This window comes from Eleginops maclovinus, chromosome 5, assembly GCF_036324505.1.
Source record: "Eleginops maclovinus isolate JMC-PN-2008 ecotype Puerto Natales chromosome 5, JC_Emac_rtc_rv5, whole genome shotgun sequence".
Taxonomy (NCBI): domain Eukaryota; kingdom Metazoa; phylum Chordata; class Actinopteri; order Perciformes; family Eleginopidae; genus Eleginops; species Eleginops maclovinus.
In genome coordinates this window covers 10,206,305-10,224,260 of record NC_086353.1, presented here as the reverse complement: position 1 = coordinate 10,224,260, position 17,956 = coordinate 10,206,305, and the positions used below count along the sequence as shown (strand labels likewise).

At 42.9% G+C, this 17,956-nt stretch overlaps 1 protein-coding gene across 3 annotated transcripts; it reads left to right on the top strand.

Moving 5' to 3' along the window:
• The first annotated feature begins 268 nt into the window (after positions 1-268).
• LOC134864675 (ubinuclein-2-like) lies at positions 269-17,756 on the top strand. Of its 3 annotated transcripts, XM_063883845.1 has the most exons (17): positions 269-843; positions 2,135-2,251; positions 2,795-2,896; positions 3,709-3,819; positions 4,039-4,142; positions 5,020-5,590; positions 6,348-6,418; positions 6,789-6,918; positions 7,439-7,545; positions 8,129-8,239; positions 8,931-9,074; positions 9,781-9,831; positions 9,953-9,995; positions 10,805-12,298; positions 13,249-13,453; positions 14,163-14,231; positions 15,274-17,756. In XM_063883845.1, the coding sequence occupies exons 1-17, from the start codon at positions 541-543 to the stop codon at positions 15,318-15,320; spliced, it is 3,780 nt and encodes a 1,259-aa protein (XP_063739915.1). In that variant the 5' UTR covers positions 269-540; the 3' UTR covers positions 15,321-17,756. The 3 variants fall into 3 exon arrangements, with proteins under 3 accessions (XP_063739915.1, XP_063739917.1, XP_063739916.1); XM_063883847.1 differs by lacking the exon at positions 2,795-2,896; XM_063883846.1 differs by lacking the exon at positions 14,163-14,231.
• The last annotated feature ends 200 nt before the right edge of the window (positions 17,757-17,956 follow it).

Sequence of the window (17,956 nt, the reverse complement as noted above, 5' to 3'; positions counted from 1 at the left end):
ATTTTGGAGATGAAGCTGTTATGATACTTTTGTAACCACACAGCATGTGGGGTGATGTTATATCCCACAGCCTGTCCTTAGGCACTATATAAAGGTCATTATAGTACTGTCAGTGTTGTTATTATCGCCTGTTGTGACAGAGGCGGGTCTAGGATCGGGGCACACCTTGATTGGACGTGACGACCCCCCTGTTCCACGATGCTTCCGCTTTGTGCGTACGCGCAGGCGCAGTGACCCCTCTCTTCTGATATTTTATTTACTCCCGAAACCCAAGATGGCTCCTGTGAATGTCTCGGTCCCATAGCAAATTGAGGATGCAAGTAGCTGCCGTAGAAACAACTTTCCCCCCGCCGTCACAGCCCCTGGAGTTCATTGCGTATGGTGCGGAGGAGGCCCTAACGTCCGTATAGGCACCGAGCAGCCGTCGGGGCTTCGCGAAACCGTCCTACACCCTCCAATTTGGAGTAGTTTCGCGAAGTAGCTCTTCTCCTCGCTGTCGCTGTCTGTCCGGAGCGAGGCTCAGGCAGACAGCTCATCCAAATGGCCGAACCGAGAAAAGTGCAATTTGTCACCCTCTCGGCCTTCGCAGCTGGAGCGGCCGCGGAGTCTAGGAAACGACGGTTGGAGGGTGAGGCCGACTTCAACTTCGGTGAAGCCAGGGAGGTCGAGGCAGCGACCGGGGCAGGGGGTGCTGCGAGCAACGGGCGTCTCGGCAAAACCGACGACGGGGACACGGCTGGAGCCGAGAAGAGGGTGACGGTGCGGCTCAACCTGTCCCTACCCGAGCCTGACGACCGCTCCTCCGCCGAGTTTAATTACGGAGAACTCATCCAAAACCTCCAGGTAGGATCTCTGACCAACATCACCAGGCCGGCTGATACTGGAGCTGGAGTTAATTTTATTTGCTCTTGGCAAGTGTTTGTGTGGACTTGTTATTGCTGAGTGAGAGGGGGGAAGTGCACCTTGTCCTTCTCTGGACTAGCGTGGCTGAAACTGACCATTAGTGCTACTCCACACAAAAGACAGCGCAGTTATTTGACCAGCCTGTCCACTCTGTGTGCGTTCCAACTTCAGCGGCGCTCTATCATCACATTGTAGCTTATTTTATCGAGGGACATCCTCTTTTTGAACATGAAGAGATGAAGCTTATCTTGTGCTGCTACCTGTGTCCTATTCACTCAGACTTGCCCAGCAACAGCCCAGTCACACAGCCATTACAGCACTTGGAAATGCCACATGCAGTTTGGCCCTCTGGCTGCGGGTGATAGATAGATGATAGAGCATTGCTGATGGAAGTACCAGGATGTAACATGGGAGCAAGGCAAATGTCAGAGAGAAGCTTGCCTCATTTTGAGTCTGTGCAGTGTGGGATGATAGATTCTTTTAGCTATTATTATGATTTACATGAGTGGGAATTTGATACGAAAAAGTTTGAAAACCTGAGTAGGATTTATTCGTTCTAATTTGATTCCAAAAGTGGTTATACCAGCATCATGTTTGGCATACGTTAAGATTGTTGCTATTAATGAGATCAGTGGTGTACATTAACTTGAGTATTTCACTTGTTTACTACTTTGTAATTGACCCCACTACAATATAGAGGTAAATGGTCTACTTTTACTCCACTACATTTATTTAATACCTTTATTTACTTTGAGAATTTGGATTAATGATGTAAAATACTATCAACACTTAAATAAGACTTTAGTTACACCTGGAGTTACATTCACAATCTACCCTGCAGTAAACACAGTGATTAAAACTAGCGGAACCTTTACCAGCTTTGGTAAACACATTCATTAATCAATAATAATGATCCAAACTTATAATGCATTATTCTGAAATGGAGCAATTTGCATAATGAGTACTTTTGGTACTTTAAATATAATTTGATGCTAAAACTTAAGTAACATCTTGAATGCAGGACTTCTACTTGTAACCGAGTATTTCTAAACTTGTACTCCTACGTAAGATCTGAGTACTTCTCCCACCTCTGACTGAGATTAGACGCTCTAACTATTATTATTGATATCTCACAGATTGAACTTATCTTTTCTTTGAGGTTAAAAGAGGTTGAACATAGTCATAGCTCTGAGTGATGATTATTTATATGAAGTTTCACTTTATTTTCCAGGCGAAAAAGACTACTCAAAGTCTGGCTTCTGCTAACAATCCCAACGACCCTTTCAACGATGATGAGAGAGTGCGGCTGCAGGTCGAGGCCCTGGCAAAAAAGTTTGAAAATAAATATGTGAGTATTTAAAAAAGAAAATCTAATCTGAGGCGTTTATCATTTCTTTTTAGCATTATAACCTGGCCGATGGCGATATATAGTTAAGTTTGAAAAAAACAGATAATCGACTGATGACCACATGCATAAACAGAGATGACAGAGATGGTTTGCAGTTTAAATAGCTACTATCAATGTCCTTTGGGGGGAAAACCAGTGTAACGGTAAATTTAATTAATATAGCTAAGAATCTCAGCTCAACATTCATACAGCTGTGGGGGAAAAACAGAGGAAGCAAGAGTTATGGACGCTAATACAAAGTTTAGAGGCATTTCAGTCACTTTTTGATTGTTGCTATGACTCGACTGACGTATACGTTTTGTGGCTGTGATTATCATCTCACTCATCTTTGGACGCACACTACCGGCCAATAAGTATATAATAAAGTCCACTCATAGACTTGTAGTTTAGGTTTTTGTACTTGCATTTCATTAAAACAACAAAAGACTTTTTTAATGTCATTTAAAACTTAAAATAACATTATACTTTTTAATAATTTTTCAGGGTAATGAGGAAAAGAAGAAGAAGAAGGACAGAATGCAAGATTTGATTGATATAGGCTTTGGCTACGACGAGACAGACCCCTTTATTGACAACTCAGAAGCTGTAAGTGCTCCTCACTTTATTAATAATGAGGTGATTTTTCACCTGCGGCTTTGTTTTTCCGGGGATGTCACTTTTATTTAGTCAGACGCCTCTCTTTAGAGTTTATAGTTGCACCATTGCACATTGTTTTTTTCTTTTCTCCCTTATTATCTGCTGATTTAACCTGCTGTCCTCATCACATTCCTGAATTGCGGTGTTGTTGTTATTCCCCTGTGGTTAAATATTTATTTCATAGCTTGCCGTTTCAATACAGTGCATTCAGTGGCACTTCTAAAGATAACCGCTTGTCCCTTCTTACAACCAATCTGTGACAACGGTCTAAAATCATCCTCATGACTCATGAATACGTACGTGCAGCTTGTGTCTTCAAAGGGATATGTCATTGTTGTGGTTTGACAGTGTTTGTTACTCAGTATTATACTGAGGATATAACACTGTTTGACGGTAATAGCTGGAATTATGCTGTTGTATCGAGTCTCTGCCATAATGTGATATTTGTTTTGCTTTTTGATAACTATCCTCTGTGCACTCATAAATTGGCAGCGCCTGTTTGATACTTTTTTCCTTTTGTTTTGATATGCTCTCTGATGGAAAATACTTTCATCTGTGGTCTGGAGGGACTGTGATTTTTGTGTCTCGTTGGGTTTGTGAGCAACAAAACATACATTTTCACTGAGCAGCAGAAGAGCAAAGGCTGATTTCTGAAATGTTAACAGGAAATATTATCACGTGATTTTGTTTGTAAAAGGATCTACAGTTTTTTTTCTAGTTTCCTGTGATCTTATACAACAACTTCTATGTTTTTCTCTCAGTATGATGAGCTGGTTCCTGCCTCTTTGTCCACCAAGCTGGGGGGATTTTACATCAACACTGGCACGCTGCAGTTCAGAGCTGCCTCCGACTCTGAGGGAGAGGAGGGCAAGGTGAGACTAACATAACGTGTTCATAACATAAAGAATGTATTGTTGGAGTGTTTGAAAAGTCGCTTTCAAGCCTGGAAATATGTTGTTTTGATGATTTGACACAGAAAAGACTACAAGACATGTCCAATGATAATAATGATTTGCAATTATGATGTAAAACAAGTAAAGATGCATGAATACATGATTATTTATCCATGGCCTGCTGTGCTCTTCTTTCAGAAGCCCAACGACAACAACGAGAACTTAATCAAGAAGAGGAAAAAGAAGGAAGTGGACAATTTAGAAGAGAAGAACCAGAAGAAGAACAGACTGCCTAAACCAGGGTGAGAATCATGGCTGTATTATCTTTCTGACTGATTATTATATTCTTGTGATCTTGTGTACTCCTTCATCTATCATACTTTATGTATATTAATAAGCCGAATACATAAACAGTCATCATGTGTACCCCCACAGGCTGCAGTGTCTCTCTTTCACACACTGAGCCTGTTGTATAAACGGATTAGTTTCTCTCCTTTGCTTGAAAAGTTGACCTTTTGGACACCCATGGCTTTGTTGGCCACAGTGAATATGTGATGACGCATTTTGTCCGGTCTTCACCTTCTAATAATCCACCACCCTGTGTGACAGTATAGTCATGTGCTTTTGTGTGGATCCTCTCTCATACATCTATCATGAGGAAGGGATGCTGACTATGACAGCCAGCCACCTTCTAGAAACACTCCCCGCTCAGAGAGGCTTAATACTCCAACGTGCCGCCACTCTGAAAATAATGTCCAAAAATAGCTATTGCCATTGTGCCATTATGAAACAGAGGATGTTATATATGAGTGTGTGTCAGATCTTTCAGAGCAGACTGCAGGTTAATCCCCACAGTACCTCTTACTCGTACGTTTCAAAGTGGTCTCTGACAGCGTGTGTCAATGCCTCAGTTTGCCACTGAAATGTCTTTATGTAGCATGAGTTTAATTTATTCATTATCCTGCACTTTTTACCTTCAATTAATTAAAATGTCTCTGAGATTTGTGTAACAATTCAAACTCTTTTTGTGCCTGTTTAAGTCAACCAATCAGAGCTTACTGAGCAGTCCTACACATGTGGATGTTTTCTCCATAGCCTTGTTATTAAGAAATAGCTACATTTACAACGTCAGCAGCATTTTGCTAAAAAAAAAGGCATCTCTGTTCTTTCCTCCAACAGAGTGACAGACCTCACGCTCCAGCGGCCTGAGAAGAAGAAGAGGAAGAAGCTGATGAAGGACTCGCTGTACCTGGCGGCCATGCTCCGCCGCTTCACGCGGGAGAAGGAGGACCTGAAGAAAATAAACCCCAACATGGCGCACCCTGGCCTGGCAGGTGGTGTGGCTAACAAGCCTCACTCCATCAACTCAACCACCCACCTGGTCGCCTCAAACTCCACCCACAACGCAGCCGGCAACGACTTCTCACTGGCAGACCTCACCTCGGACCCCGCTGTGATGTCACTGCTGGGCTCGGCCAATGAGAAGGAGCTGCAAGATCTCCTAGGCGACCTGGACTTCAGCTTGTTAGATTCTGACAAGCAGCACGCCATGGCTGCAGCCCGGGAGAATGGTGTTTTGGGAGTCGGTGTTCCTGGTCCTAAACCAGCAGCAGGAGGAGGAGGAGGAGGAGGAGGAGGAGGAGGAGGCCAGGGGCGAGGCCTGGGTTCTTCCAGTGGACTGTTTTCTCCGCCTCCGCTGCCGGATGGACTGCCTGCTCCTCTTATTAAACGCATCGAGGACCTGCGGGCGGTGAGTCAACTCTAGCCTGTCTGTGGGCGGCTGCAATTACCTGTGAATTCTGTTCACTGAGTTTTAACACAAATGCCCGTTAGCTCAGGAAGTGATACAAAGTGTTTGCTGTGATTGTTTAGTCCAATGAGAATAGTCTATTCTAAAGCATCGGAGAGACATGGTTCCAGGCTGAGCCTTAAAGCTTTTTATGTAACGAAAACAGCAGGGCTGGGCACAACGGACTCTGGAGAAGTTCTTATTTTCTTCCTGCGTTTATATCTCACAGCAACACAGTTAATCCATAGCAGGGACTTGTTTTATAGATGTTGGTAAAGTTTAAAGGGAGGCAGAAAGAGCCAAGTGGATGGGAAGAGAAACAAATAAATAAACAGGCATTGTTTTGTTGCTTTCAAAATCAGCAAAGGTATTCAGAAATCTCGAGAGCTTCAACTTTAGTAAGAGGGTTTCTTGAATTCATTAAAGGAAGTGTAACTTTTAATTAAAATGGATTGGACCAAGTGTGGCAGCTAGAGAGCACTTTTCTGAGCTTGTAAATGAATAGGAAAACAAATTCAACAAGTGTAAAAGCATCCTTAGAAGAGGATTGATAAAATGAGAGCCATATGAAGGACAGCCTCAGGTAGAGGAGAAACTGTTTCTGTCTTTAGATGAGTCCTCCGGTTGCAACATCACAGATATGTCTATGCATTTATATATATTTGTTCTGTATGGAAGAATGCCGGTACAGTATGCTGACTCAACATTTCTCCCACAGGCCTCGCGGCAGTTTGATCAAGAGGGCAGGAAGAAATTTTTCACCTTGGACATGAATAACATTCTCCTGGAGTGAGTAGGACAGCTTTTAAATCACCCTCAGCTAAATGCCAGCTCACTCTCCCCCTCTCCTCCAGCTTTTCTCACTCACTTTCAGACCATTTCCCTCGCCACTCTCCCGCTGTCTTTTAAAGTGTTTTGTTTTTCCCTCTGTCTCTCATTCTGTGTGTTAATGTCATGCTTCTCATTTCCATTCCCCTGTCTTACTTTTGGGTCCAACTACCCTTTGCTCTTCTCCATCCTTTACCTTAATCTCCCGTCTCTTGTTTATTCTGACTCTCTGTCCCACCATCTGCTTCTCCATTGCCATATCTGTCAATCTCCTTCTTTTTTTTTTTTAAGCCTTCCTGTATCTTAATACTCCTTTCTGTTCTCCTCTCAGTATTGAGCTACAGGTCCAGGAGCAGCCTCCTGAGGTGCGCCTCGGCATCTACTCGCACATGGAGGCATTTGTGCCGTGCAACAAAGAAGCCCTCCTCAAACGCCTGAAGAAGCTCAGCCTCAACATTCAGGTGAGTTAGGCTGATCTGTGGAGGAAGTGAGAATCCCCCTAAATAACCGATCTCAGCTCCGATTTGAAAATGTATTTTCCACAGCTTCCTTTTTAGGATTCTCTGTAATCATTTAAGCCAGATTCAGGAACAAAGCCGTTACAGCTTTGTTGTAGTCTTGTGATCTGTGACTTCATTTTTTATAAGCAACAACATATTCAAAGTGCTTCCTTCAAGCTCAATGCTTTCAGATTTTTAGACAATATTTCTGAGCATTTAAGCTGCTTCCTTCAGCTCCTGTTGTCCTAAACGGATCCTCTATATTCTAGTCTTTTGTCATGCAACATTAAAGTAGCTTTGTTCATAAAATGGATCATCACACTCCCACATGCCCTTTCTTCTCTTTCTTTATCTGTTTCTTCTTTTCTTTTTCTCCTCACTCTGACCTCTTTTTCCTCCCAAGTTTTTATCTTTATATTCCTGTTCCGCTCTTTTGGCCTGCCTCTGTTCTTAACTCAACCACCCTTTCTGTGTCTCTCAGGATGACCGCCTACGGACGCCGCTGTTGAAGCTGAAGCTGGCGGTGTGTAGCGTGATGCCAGAACAGATAGCAAGATACAACATGGACTGCATGGCCAAGGTTGCAAAGTAAGTGCATCTGTTTCAGAACACAAGCAAGTGAATAACAGATCATTTCACCTCAAACCCTCATGGGTGTTCAGCTTTATTTTTTTTGGTTGCCTGGTAAAAATGTTGCAGCCATGATAAGTTATTTGTTTACTGAATAGCTTTGCTAAGGCCCTTTGAAATCGGTTTGGATTCCTCGTTTTGTTTTTTCTCAGGTGTGTGTGTGGTGTGTGTGTGTGTGGTGTGTGTGTGTAGCCACTAAAACACTTACACAGAGGAGAGACAGTGTGCACTTAAACAACACCAACAAACATACAAAGCAGCATAGTTAATTCCTGTTCATTCAGCTTACTGTGGACTCACACTTATCTAGTTCTGCAACTCTCTCACAGTCCGTACTTCGCTCCAAAGGACAGATTACATGACATTTTAGCTGCCAGCTGAGTGTCTTCATCATTTTCCTGTGACTGAATGCTCAGACCATACACTTTAAGATCACAGTAATTACTAGTAATAAACTTTATTCAGGCTACTTTTTTGTAAAAGTGTGCTCGTACATTTACCCACCACTGACTGACTGTGTGTGTGTTTGTCTGTCCTACAGGCAGCAGTCAGGAGAGGGGGAAAAGAACGGCTCAGAGGAGGAAGATGAGGAAAAGCCTGGTAAAAGGGTGATGGGCCCACGGAAGAAGTTTGTCTGGGATGACAAGCTCAGGTAATGATTCACTACTGTCCTGCTGGGGGAGCCGGCTGGATGGCATGCTGCTCGTTTGTGTGGCTGCAGGTGTGATTAGTGTCCTATACAGTCTATTCCCTTTGTTCCTTTCCTGTTTATCTCCAGTGTTGGTGTCTGATCGAGCAAACTGAGCGTAGACTTTAAGATGGTTAGCGTGGTTTGGATGGAGAAGACTAATGCATGGAAGGTTTTGAAAATGAATGAGGGAAGGAAAATGGCAAAAGAGTCAAACATATTTTCAGCTGTTAGGAATTTTTAGGTTTATTTGGGTTAATGGTCCCTCAAAATGTAGAGGGAATACAGCCACACAGTTTTTCACATATGCAACATTACTCAAGACCTGCAAAAGAGTTATAATATCAAATGATCCTTTAAATGTACTTATGAACGCTTGACTTGTATGCCTGCACAAATGTAGAAACCCTGAGCAAAATTAGTGTCCTTGTGAAATTACAGAAACCCAGAGAATGAGTTAAAGCAGCTTTTCACTCCTCACTCATTTTTATAACGGCTTCTACATTTTCCGCAATGGGTTTTACGAGTTCATAATTACCTCTGACTCCCTGAAGAATAACGGTCTCCTCAGCCATTATGTGCTCAACACCTGCAGCCTTATTTGGATTTGAGTATTGAATAATCAGTGTTTAAATGAGCCTTTGTGTTTGTGCAGGAACCTGCTGTGCAGCCTGGTGCGCGTGAAGCTGAGCTGCTACGAGATGGAGAACCAGTGCGCTCTGTCTGTGGAGGACTACCTCAAGGCCTTCTTAGAGAATGAGGTCAAACCACTATGGCCCAAGGGCTGGATGCAGGCCAGGTCTGTGTGTGTCTGTGTGTGCGATCTCGTTTTTGTGCTTAGCTTTAATATATACCAGCAGGGGAACGCATTCCTTCACGTTGATAAGACAATCGCTGTAAATTCTCCAGGCTCAGACCAATGAAGTTAACCTCAATACTATAATTAAGTTTAAAAAACATTAAACATTTAAAAGGTTTGTGAGAAGGATGCCAACCGATGGAGCTGACAGTTTATATATTTTCATATGAGAGAATAATTAGGTTAGTCTGCTGGTGGGTTCATGCACATTTTCCATTGAACACAGGTTGATATAAATAGCAGCCATTTGTTTCTCCGGAGTGTAATCATTTCTTTATTTGTAAGCACATTATTCTACCTTTCCCTAAATGTGCCGGCGTTAGCTAGGAGATATTTTAAAACCAATGAAGTTAGAGGTTAATATATAAAGAAAAAAATACCATAAAGTGGCAATATAATAACAAAAGCTGCAAAGTTAGTATACACAGGACAGTGTATTGAACAAAAGCAAACAGATAATGATTAATATAAGAGGAAAATAATGTGGTTGAGGTATATGAAAAGGTTTATCGAGTGGTAAAATGAGTTGTAATTGAATAACTTTTCGTTCCATGGCTGTTTTCTAACTCTAATAACAAACTTGTGTATCTAAATCTATACATTTCCAGAGAAAATATTCTTATCGCACTTTGTCTCCTCTGCTCAGGATTCTGCTAAAGGAGAGTCTTGCTGTTCATAGTCACCTCACTGGAAACCTGTAAGTGTTCATTCATCTCCCACAGCTCCGTAACGGTAACTTCTGGAGGTTTTCTCAGGGACTGGGCTTATAAATTATAAATGTAAATATTGAGGGCTGTGCATTTCATATTTCCACACAGAGTCAAGAGGAGAATGGTGCCCGGGCCCAGGGCCAAAGCCAAGGTGAGTGACAGCCCTGATCATACACTGTATAATATCTAAACACATCCAACTGATTTTTGATTTAGTACAGATTTATGTTCAACCCACAACGATAATTGGCTCATAACCTTTTTGCCAAAGTGTATTCTAGCACGAAGCAACAATACAACATACTGTACTCGTGGTGTGTGTTTTACTTAGTTCTGAAGACAGATCTGCTGTTTAGTATTTGCACAATTTTACATGACTGATAAACAAGGACGAACAATTCAGAGTTATTATTATTACTATGCTGAAGGGTGGTTTTAATCTTTGTAACCCTGGCAATAAAAAAAAATGTAATTCTCACAATAACCAGGGGGCTCAGTAAAAGGAACCAGCTTATCATAAATTCAGTATTATTTCCACAGCAGAGTGCTGTGATACTCCCCACCTCTGGAAAGAAAGAATGTTACATAACTCATGAGTGTTACGATACAGTCAACAGAACATCACATTAAAAGCCTGCCTATAAAACGAAGGCTGCAGGAATTGAACCTGCGCTTAGATCTCTATACCAGCAACACAATTACAACCAAACAGTGACAGGGACTGATTTATTTGTTGCTTAGATGTTTATTTAGGCAATGTAGGCGTAGGCCAACACAATTTCATGCCATGATTATCGCTTATACTACTTATAAAGAGCATTTTCAATTGTGATCCATCATGAAAACTTCCCATCCCTGGTCTAATGTCTGCTTTGAGTTTGTTTTCACTGAGGAAGAGGGAAAAGGATGAAGACCTGGTCCTCTGAGGTACTGATACTGTCCCCATCCTCTGTTCTGTAGGAGGGTCTCTGGATCCACAAACCCCCGGTCACCATGACCTCCACCTCGTCTCTGCACACCTCCGCTCTGACCTCCAACCGTAAACCCGTCTCCTGCTCCCCCCCGGAGCCCATCTGTCTGTCGGACTCGCTGGATGAGGATCTGACCGCTCCATCGCTGGACTCCATCTCCCACGCTCTGGCCCTCCTCAACAACGCCTCTAAGGGCCTGGGCTTCTCAGACAGTCCCCTGTCGCCCCCGCCCCTCCAGATGCCCACCTCCTCTCCTCCCCCCGTCACCCCTCACTACCCCTCGGCCTCTCAGCTCTCTGCCTCGATTGCCTCCACCACGCAGCTACATTACCTGTCGAAGGGGGATCCCTCTCCGCTGGCAGCTGCTGGGACAACAACAACAACAATAACAACACTAGCAACCGCCTCTTCTACCTCCTCCTCCTCCTCCTCCTCGTCTCCCGTTGCTTCCTCCCTGGCTCGTGTGCAGGCAGCCGGGCTGTCGCTGGCCTCCAGGACAGCAGACAGTCCCTACGGGCTGATCAAAGGGTCTGCCTCCCTGGGCCAGACGCAGACCCAGAGACTCCTCCCCATGGCAGCGCCCAATCACAGGACAGGCTTGGTGATGGGCGGGAGCGGCAAGATGCATCCTCACCCGTCCCCATCGCCCCCGAAGCAGCGGCCTCCTCCCACGGCTTCTCCTCTGCTGCCCCCCCATCAGAAGGGCTTTGTCGGCCCGGGGGGGATGCTGGGAGCTATGGGAGGGCTGGCTAAGAGCAAAACCAGCGGCGTCAGCAGCAACGGCAGCGCCACGCCCTCTTCCTCCCCCTCCTCGATGTCTCGATCAAACTCCACCTCGCACCTCGGCCTGCAGTCCTTCTGCCCTCCCTCTCCCGTGGTTTCCTCCCCCTCTGCCTCCCCCCACTCCTCACACTCCTCTCAAAGTAAGCCCCACACACACCCCCACCACCAGGCTAACTTCATCACGCCCATGCAGGCCACGCTCACCAAGTCGTCCCACAGCAGCAACTCCTCCCCGATCATCAAGCTCACCCCTCGGCCTCCTGCACCCACCCCACCTCCCTCCTCCTCTCCCTCCCCGACATCCTCGCCCTCACACCCGCTCTCCCATCAGATGATCTCCAGCCAACAGCAACAACACCAGTACTCCCCCAAGTCCCCCAAAACGTTCCGGCCCCCCTTCAGTGTATCGGGTGGTGGGGGGGTGCAGGTGAAGCAGCCGCAGAGTACCTTCAGCTTCGCCAGAGGTCAGAAAGCTCCGCCCACCACGAGCAACAGTAGCATCATCAACAACTCCGTCATCAACAAGGGGGTGATATCGGTTTGCAGCCGCGCAGATAAGACCCCGCTGTCCTCTGCTCCCTCAGTCTCAGCCAATCACGCGCAGAGGCAGAGGGTCGTGGGCGGGGCTAACCAGAGCCCGAAGGTAGTAAACAGCTGGGCCACTTTGGCCACGTCCTCCACAACCTCACACCTCCCACAGGTCAGTTTAAGCTTCAGTAGTTTGAAATTCTAATTGTTTTTTATTTTTGTTCTGACCATTTTGAAGTCATTTTTTTAATTAGATTTAGTTTAATCACATTTTTTATGTTTTGAGTTTGGTTTTGTTAGGGTTGTATAATGTCTCAGAAGTATGAAGCTACATATATATTCAGTTCAATCCGCTTTAGCAAAGAGTCCAGTTGGTTCTAACCCCAACATCAGTTCAGTCCAGTCTGCTCATTGGCCCACAAACAAAGGCTAGTCCAAGAAGTCGGGTTTGGTCCGCCCAAAACAAAAGAAATCAGGAAATACCAAAACAAAAACACCGCGTCTTTTACAGAGGAAAACGCAAATACCATCGGCTTAAATATCCATCCTAAGACTTGTCAATTCCCCATACTCACTGTACGTCACCCAGCTAGCGGGCCATAAATGCTACATTATAAGACCAAAGCAGCGTATTAAATCGACCGTGGGACGTGATTTGCCCCCGGTTTGGACTTTAGACACGCCTCACTAAAGCCAACCCCTGGTGAACAATAAATGGTCAACATTAGACACCAGCTGAGGAGCTTGGTTTATAGCGTTTGAACTAAGGAACTATTTTAATGATGCATTTAACTTATATAATTCTACAAGACAAAACTGTATTCATAAAACACAAGTATTCATTGTGAAGCAACTGCAGCAAACAGCCATTTCTCTTTGTCTGCTCAGTTTCCGTGCTTTAATATCACGAGAGCGGACTGATATTCATATCCCCTCTTTTTCTGGATTTATATTTTAATAGTTTTTGAATAGGTAATATTGTAGGACATTATTATTATATTCATTTTAGTGTGAGTTTCAGTTCATGATAATTATCCTGGATAGTTTCTGCTGGGCAAACACATGTTTTACTCTTTGCACATGATGGATGTCGGTCTCTCTCTCCCTGCTTCCTGTCTGCAGGTATCCACAGCAGGCTCCTCCCTCCTGGGCAGCCCTTCCCCTCTGTCTCTGGGCTTCGGGATGTTGGGAGGCCTGTTGCCCGTCTCGCTGCCCTTCCAGTTCCCCCCGCTGCTCAACTTCAGCCCTGGAGGCCCGGGGGCCGCCGGCATAGGCTCAGTCCCCAGCTCCAACTCAGGATACACACTAGCACAGAGCGACCTAATGGGTGAGTGGACACATCGATCAAGAGAGACAAAAAAGGAGTAACAATATAAAGTTGGTTCAGGGAAAATAAGAAAGACAGATTATCAGCAGTCTCATTCTTTTAACTGGTTTCTACTTCTTTTATTGACCTTTAAAAAAAGGCTTGAATTCAGGGACTCTGTGTAGACGCTTGACTTGTTTGTGGTACAAACTCACTGTATTTAACACGATGCAGATGACTCTTTATACGGCTGAATTTTATAAATGCATAATTTTTTACACTTCAAAATGTGTCGAAAATATAGATATTCAATATTTCTCTCAAATCGTTATGATTCGTTATTTATACAGGAGGCAGAACAGACTGAGGAAGTGATACGTTTAGATTTCCATACGTCCGTTTATGTTTGTGCGCTCACACTGAAGCATCTCCTCTCTGCTCCACCTCTCTCTCTCTCTCTCTCTCTCTGTCTCTCTCTCTCTCTCTCTGTCTCTCTGTCTCTCTCTGTCTCTGTCTCCATTTTGTTTATAAACCGTCCCCTTGGATGTCCTCCTCATAATCTGTGTGTCATCTCAACCTTTTGTACCTCGCTGCCCCCTCACTTTGATCCTCTCCTCTGTTTTTTGTTGCTGGATTCCCATTTTAATACCCCCCTTGTTGTTATGTTGCCCATTGTTGTTGTTGTTGTTGTTGTCTTCTTCCCTCTCATCTTCCCTCCACCTTTCCTCAGATCTGTATAAGAGTCTCCAGTCAGGGTCGCAGGCTGCCCTACCTCCTCACTTGCAACTTGCTTTCTCAGGTAATCTGCACTGCCCCCCCCCTCATCAGTCTGTGCTTTGCTGCTCTGTGACTTCCTGCTTGCTTCAGTATATTTGATCTTTAGCATGTTTTCTGTAGCTGTACAGTAGACGCATGCTCTAAAGATATTTAGATGTATATTGTTGATCACTGAGGATTCTGTTTATATTCTGTGATGTGTTCTCTGATGATTGATAAATAGCTAGATGATGTCTGTTAATCAACTATATATCATGTATCTGTGGCTGCATGCAGTCTGCGTGTGTATCTGTAACAGAGACGCATCTCAACGTCTAAAACCTAAAAACACAGCTCACCCGCTTCAACAGCTCGCCCTGTGATAAACCCTAAGCTAAATATACACAACAGAGTTAACTTGACACTAAGAGCCTGAAACAAAGGTTGCCATGTCTTTTGAAACTTTGAGGTAGTCTTTCAGTGTAAATAATTCCTATTATCACCTCGTGCACAGCGGCACCAGTCTCAGCCTGATATTAAACCTCTGTACCTTTCGAAGAAGAAGAAGAAGAAGACTGAGTGTCAATATTGATTGGTTTTATTTTTGAAAGTATCTTCAAAGTTACATGCATTGGGGATCTGTATATTCTTTGCATGTTAACGTAAATGTTAATATATTTTAGCACTTTTTATTTTTCAGTGTAACTTCATGGTGGTAAATTGAGAATGAATCATCAGTCAGTATTACATTTAACAGTATATAATTAAATCTTTATAAATTATTGATCCGAAAATAGTCAAAGAGTAGCTTAAAAAAACAACCAGTTAGGTTAGGTTTCCAAAAAAAACGAGATGACTGAATTAAAACAAGCCCGACAGGTGTGTGATGCAGAATCTAAGGCACCCCCTGAAATACCAAGTTAAATGGGAGAGCCTTTATTGTTCTTTTATCTAACATAAAACAATAGAGAGCATGTTGAATCCCCACACAACGGGTCAGCACTGAACTTGCTGCAGCCTGCTGTCGAATGATTGACAGATCCAGGAGTCAAAGTTGTTAAATATTCTCCCTCCTCTCCACTCAGATGCGAACCAAAGCCAGGGCGGAGACATGAAGAGGAAATCCCACTGACCAATAACAGCCTCCTGGACACATCCACCAATAGGAGTCTTTGATTGACTGACGCAGTGATGTTGAGCGAGGGGGCGGGGCTACACCGCCTCTTTTCACGGACCTAAAGGAGAATGCTCGCTACGAGTGGCAATGACACATTAATTTAACAGTTTTCTAACGAACCGGGTATGAGAACAAGACAGAGTGAATGACGAGAAACACTTTTATTTTTGTTCTGCTTATTTTTATTTTGTTGTCAACATGTTTACATATGACCGACCTTGATCACTGTGGAATGCGTGTGAGCGAGGTGGTGGTACAGATGAGTAGTCGTACGCTACGTAATATAATTTGTATTTAAGCTTATGTGGAAACACGGGACTGTTCTTGCAGTACAAAAAGAAAAAAAAACAGACTGAATAATGGTTTTTTATTTTTCCGTCTCTTCGTCTCCGATGTGGGAACCATGGTGTCTATAGAAATGTTATTGTTGGTCACCGCTGCTCCCACAAATGACTGTTAAGTAGTAGCTTAAATTAATATTAATAAATTATTTGTAATTTACACAGGGACAAAACATGTTAAAGTGTGTGTGTGAGAGGTTGATTTGAATGTGTGTGTGTGTGTGTGTGTACAGAAGAAACACTATACTGTTAATCCTCTCCAGATGATTCTGTGTGAATGGGTGAAGACGTGTATCCCCTCTTGACAATAATGAGCGAGTGTATGTCGGACGCCCCTCTCTCGCTCAGTGTGTTTTTGGTGCTGTTTAATCACACTGGACCTTTTTCTGGAAAAAAGACTTGAATGGAAAGAGTTTTGGAGCCGCCTGAGAGAGAGGGGATCCCGATTGTAGCCTACTTGAATTGTTTTAGTTTTTGTGAGTTAAGATGTTTTTATTAACTTGTTCTGCTTATTGACTCAAATCAACTTAATATAACACAACGCCTTAGTTTGTATTGATAAGACGAAGATCTATGCAGGACTGTAAAACGCTCAATGCAAAAGTGCAAGTCGTCGCTTGGCTTTCAACCTCTACTCAACTTGTCGTTTCTGGAGCTGTGAATGTTTGTAGATGTTTCTGTTTCACTAAAGACTCCTTTTATCCGCTGCGTATTCAGACAGCATGGGAAGACCATTTTAGAAGCAGTTTGAGTTCAAAGTCAATATCAGCGATTCCTTTACGTATGACTGTTATATGAAAGTAAACAAATGAAACCTTCACCTTGATCATCAAACTATTTATTATTCAAATGGTGACAGGTCTTCAGGAATATGTTTTAAATGGCCAAGTTTGATATTTAAGATCGTCTTGGGAGAAGGAGCAGAAAATGCTGCAATTTCTGCTTGCGGTTGAATCAAAACTACATCTAAAATAACACTTAATAATTGATTTAGCTTACTTTAAAGAAGCTATACACCATTTTTCAAATTTCCATTTACAACTGTGCTTAACATGAAAAGCTAATTCAGCTTTTTTATCTCTTGCAGCCACAACTTGGAACAATGTGTGAACACTCCCAACTCGGTATTACGGGTGTTTTATCGAATGTAGCACCTTTTTAAAATAAACCTACTAGGAAAAAGAGACGAGGAATAACAAATAGTTGTTGATGAGTTTGAAGGTCGAGCCAAGCACCACACCGCCACATTTGGAATAAACTCAAATGCTGAAGCTGAAATTCCTTTCTGTCTGTCTGAACACAGCTGCAGAGATTCCTTCCCTCTGCTGAATACTTCCGTTAACAAAACTGTTCTTCCTGAGTCTTTCACTGTTCTCGACTAGTTCCTCAATGTGGGTCTGACTGACCGGCTGCACCGGGAATGGCGCCAAAGATTGTTCTGTAGCTCACTGTTTAGATGGGGTGCTGCTGGTCAGTGTGTGTGTGTGTGTGTGTTTGATTTTTCTGACATTATCCCCCAAAATGTAAACCCATAAGTGTCAACGTGTGGTCCTTCATGTCATTGTGAAGTCATGTGACCGGAGCAGTGGGTGACATCTTATAAATTGTGCTTTCTTTGGGGGTCCGGGAGGATAAAATGACATTTTGTGGTTAACTGGTTAATTAATTTGGTCTTTTGTAGATTATTTTGTGTGTCAATTATAGAATTAAAAAAAAACAGGTGGTTTTCACGACGACTTTCCTCCTTTCTTTCAGCCTTTCCCTCTCCCAGCTAAGAAACGTGTGAGTGTTAGTCATTGATTTGACACATAACTTTTTTCATATATATTTTTGACATACTGACTACTTTTATCTAGTATAACTTTTTTTATGACATACTATACTCAAAGGATTTGTTTATAATTTACAACAAACTAAACTAAGACTTTTGAATCATCATATTTTCGACTGACAGTCTATGCTATGATTTGTAAAAGTATTTTTTGATAAACTATACTATTAGCATCTTATATTTCAACTGTTTATATATTTTAATAAAATATTGGACATACTATGCTTTGACTTGTTGCCATATTTTTAGACATACTATACTAAAAATAACTTTTAATATTGTTCAACATACCAATACTTTTCTTATTTTTTTGACACAATACTATAACTTGTTTTTATTACAAACATATAACTATACTATGCCTTTTTCCGGACAAACTATACTATTACAAACTAAATATGAAGGTTTGATATCTGACT

Coding starts and splice junctions, on each gene's coding strand:
- LOC134864675 (XM_063883845.1), top strand. CDS start 541: ATGGCCGAACCGAGAAAAGTGCAATTTGTCACCCTCTCGGCCTTCGCA. Junction 6,419..6,788: donor ATGAATAACATTCTCCTGGA/GTGAGTAGGACA, acceptor TTCTCCTCTCAG/TATTGAGCTACAGGTCCAGG. Junction 6,919..7,438: donor AGCTCAGCCTCAACATTCAG/GTGAGTTAGGCT, acceptor TGTGTCTCTCAG/GATGACCGCCTACGGACGCC.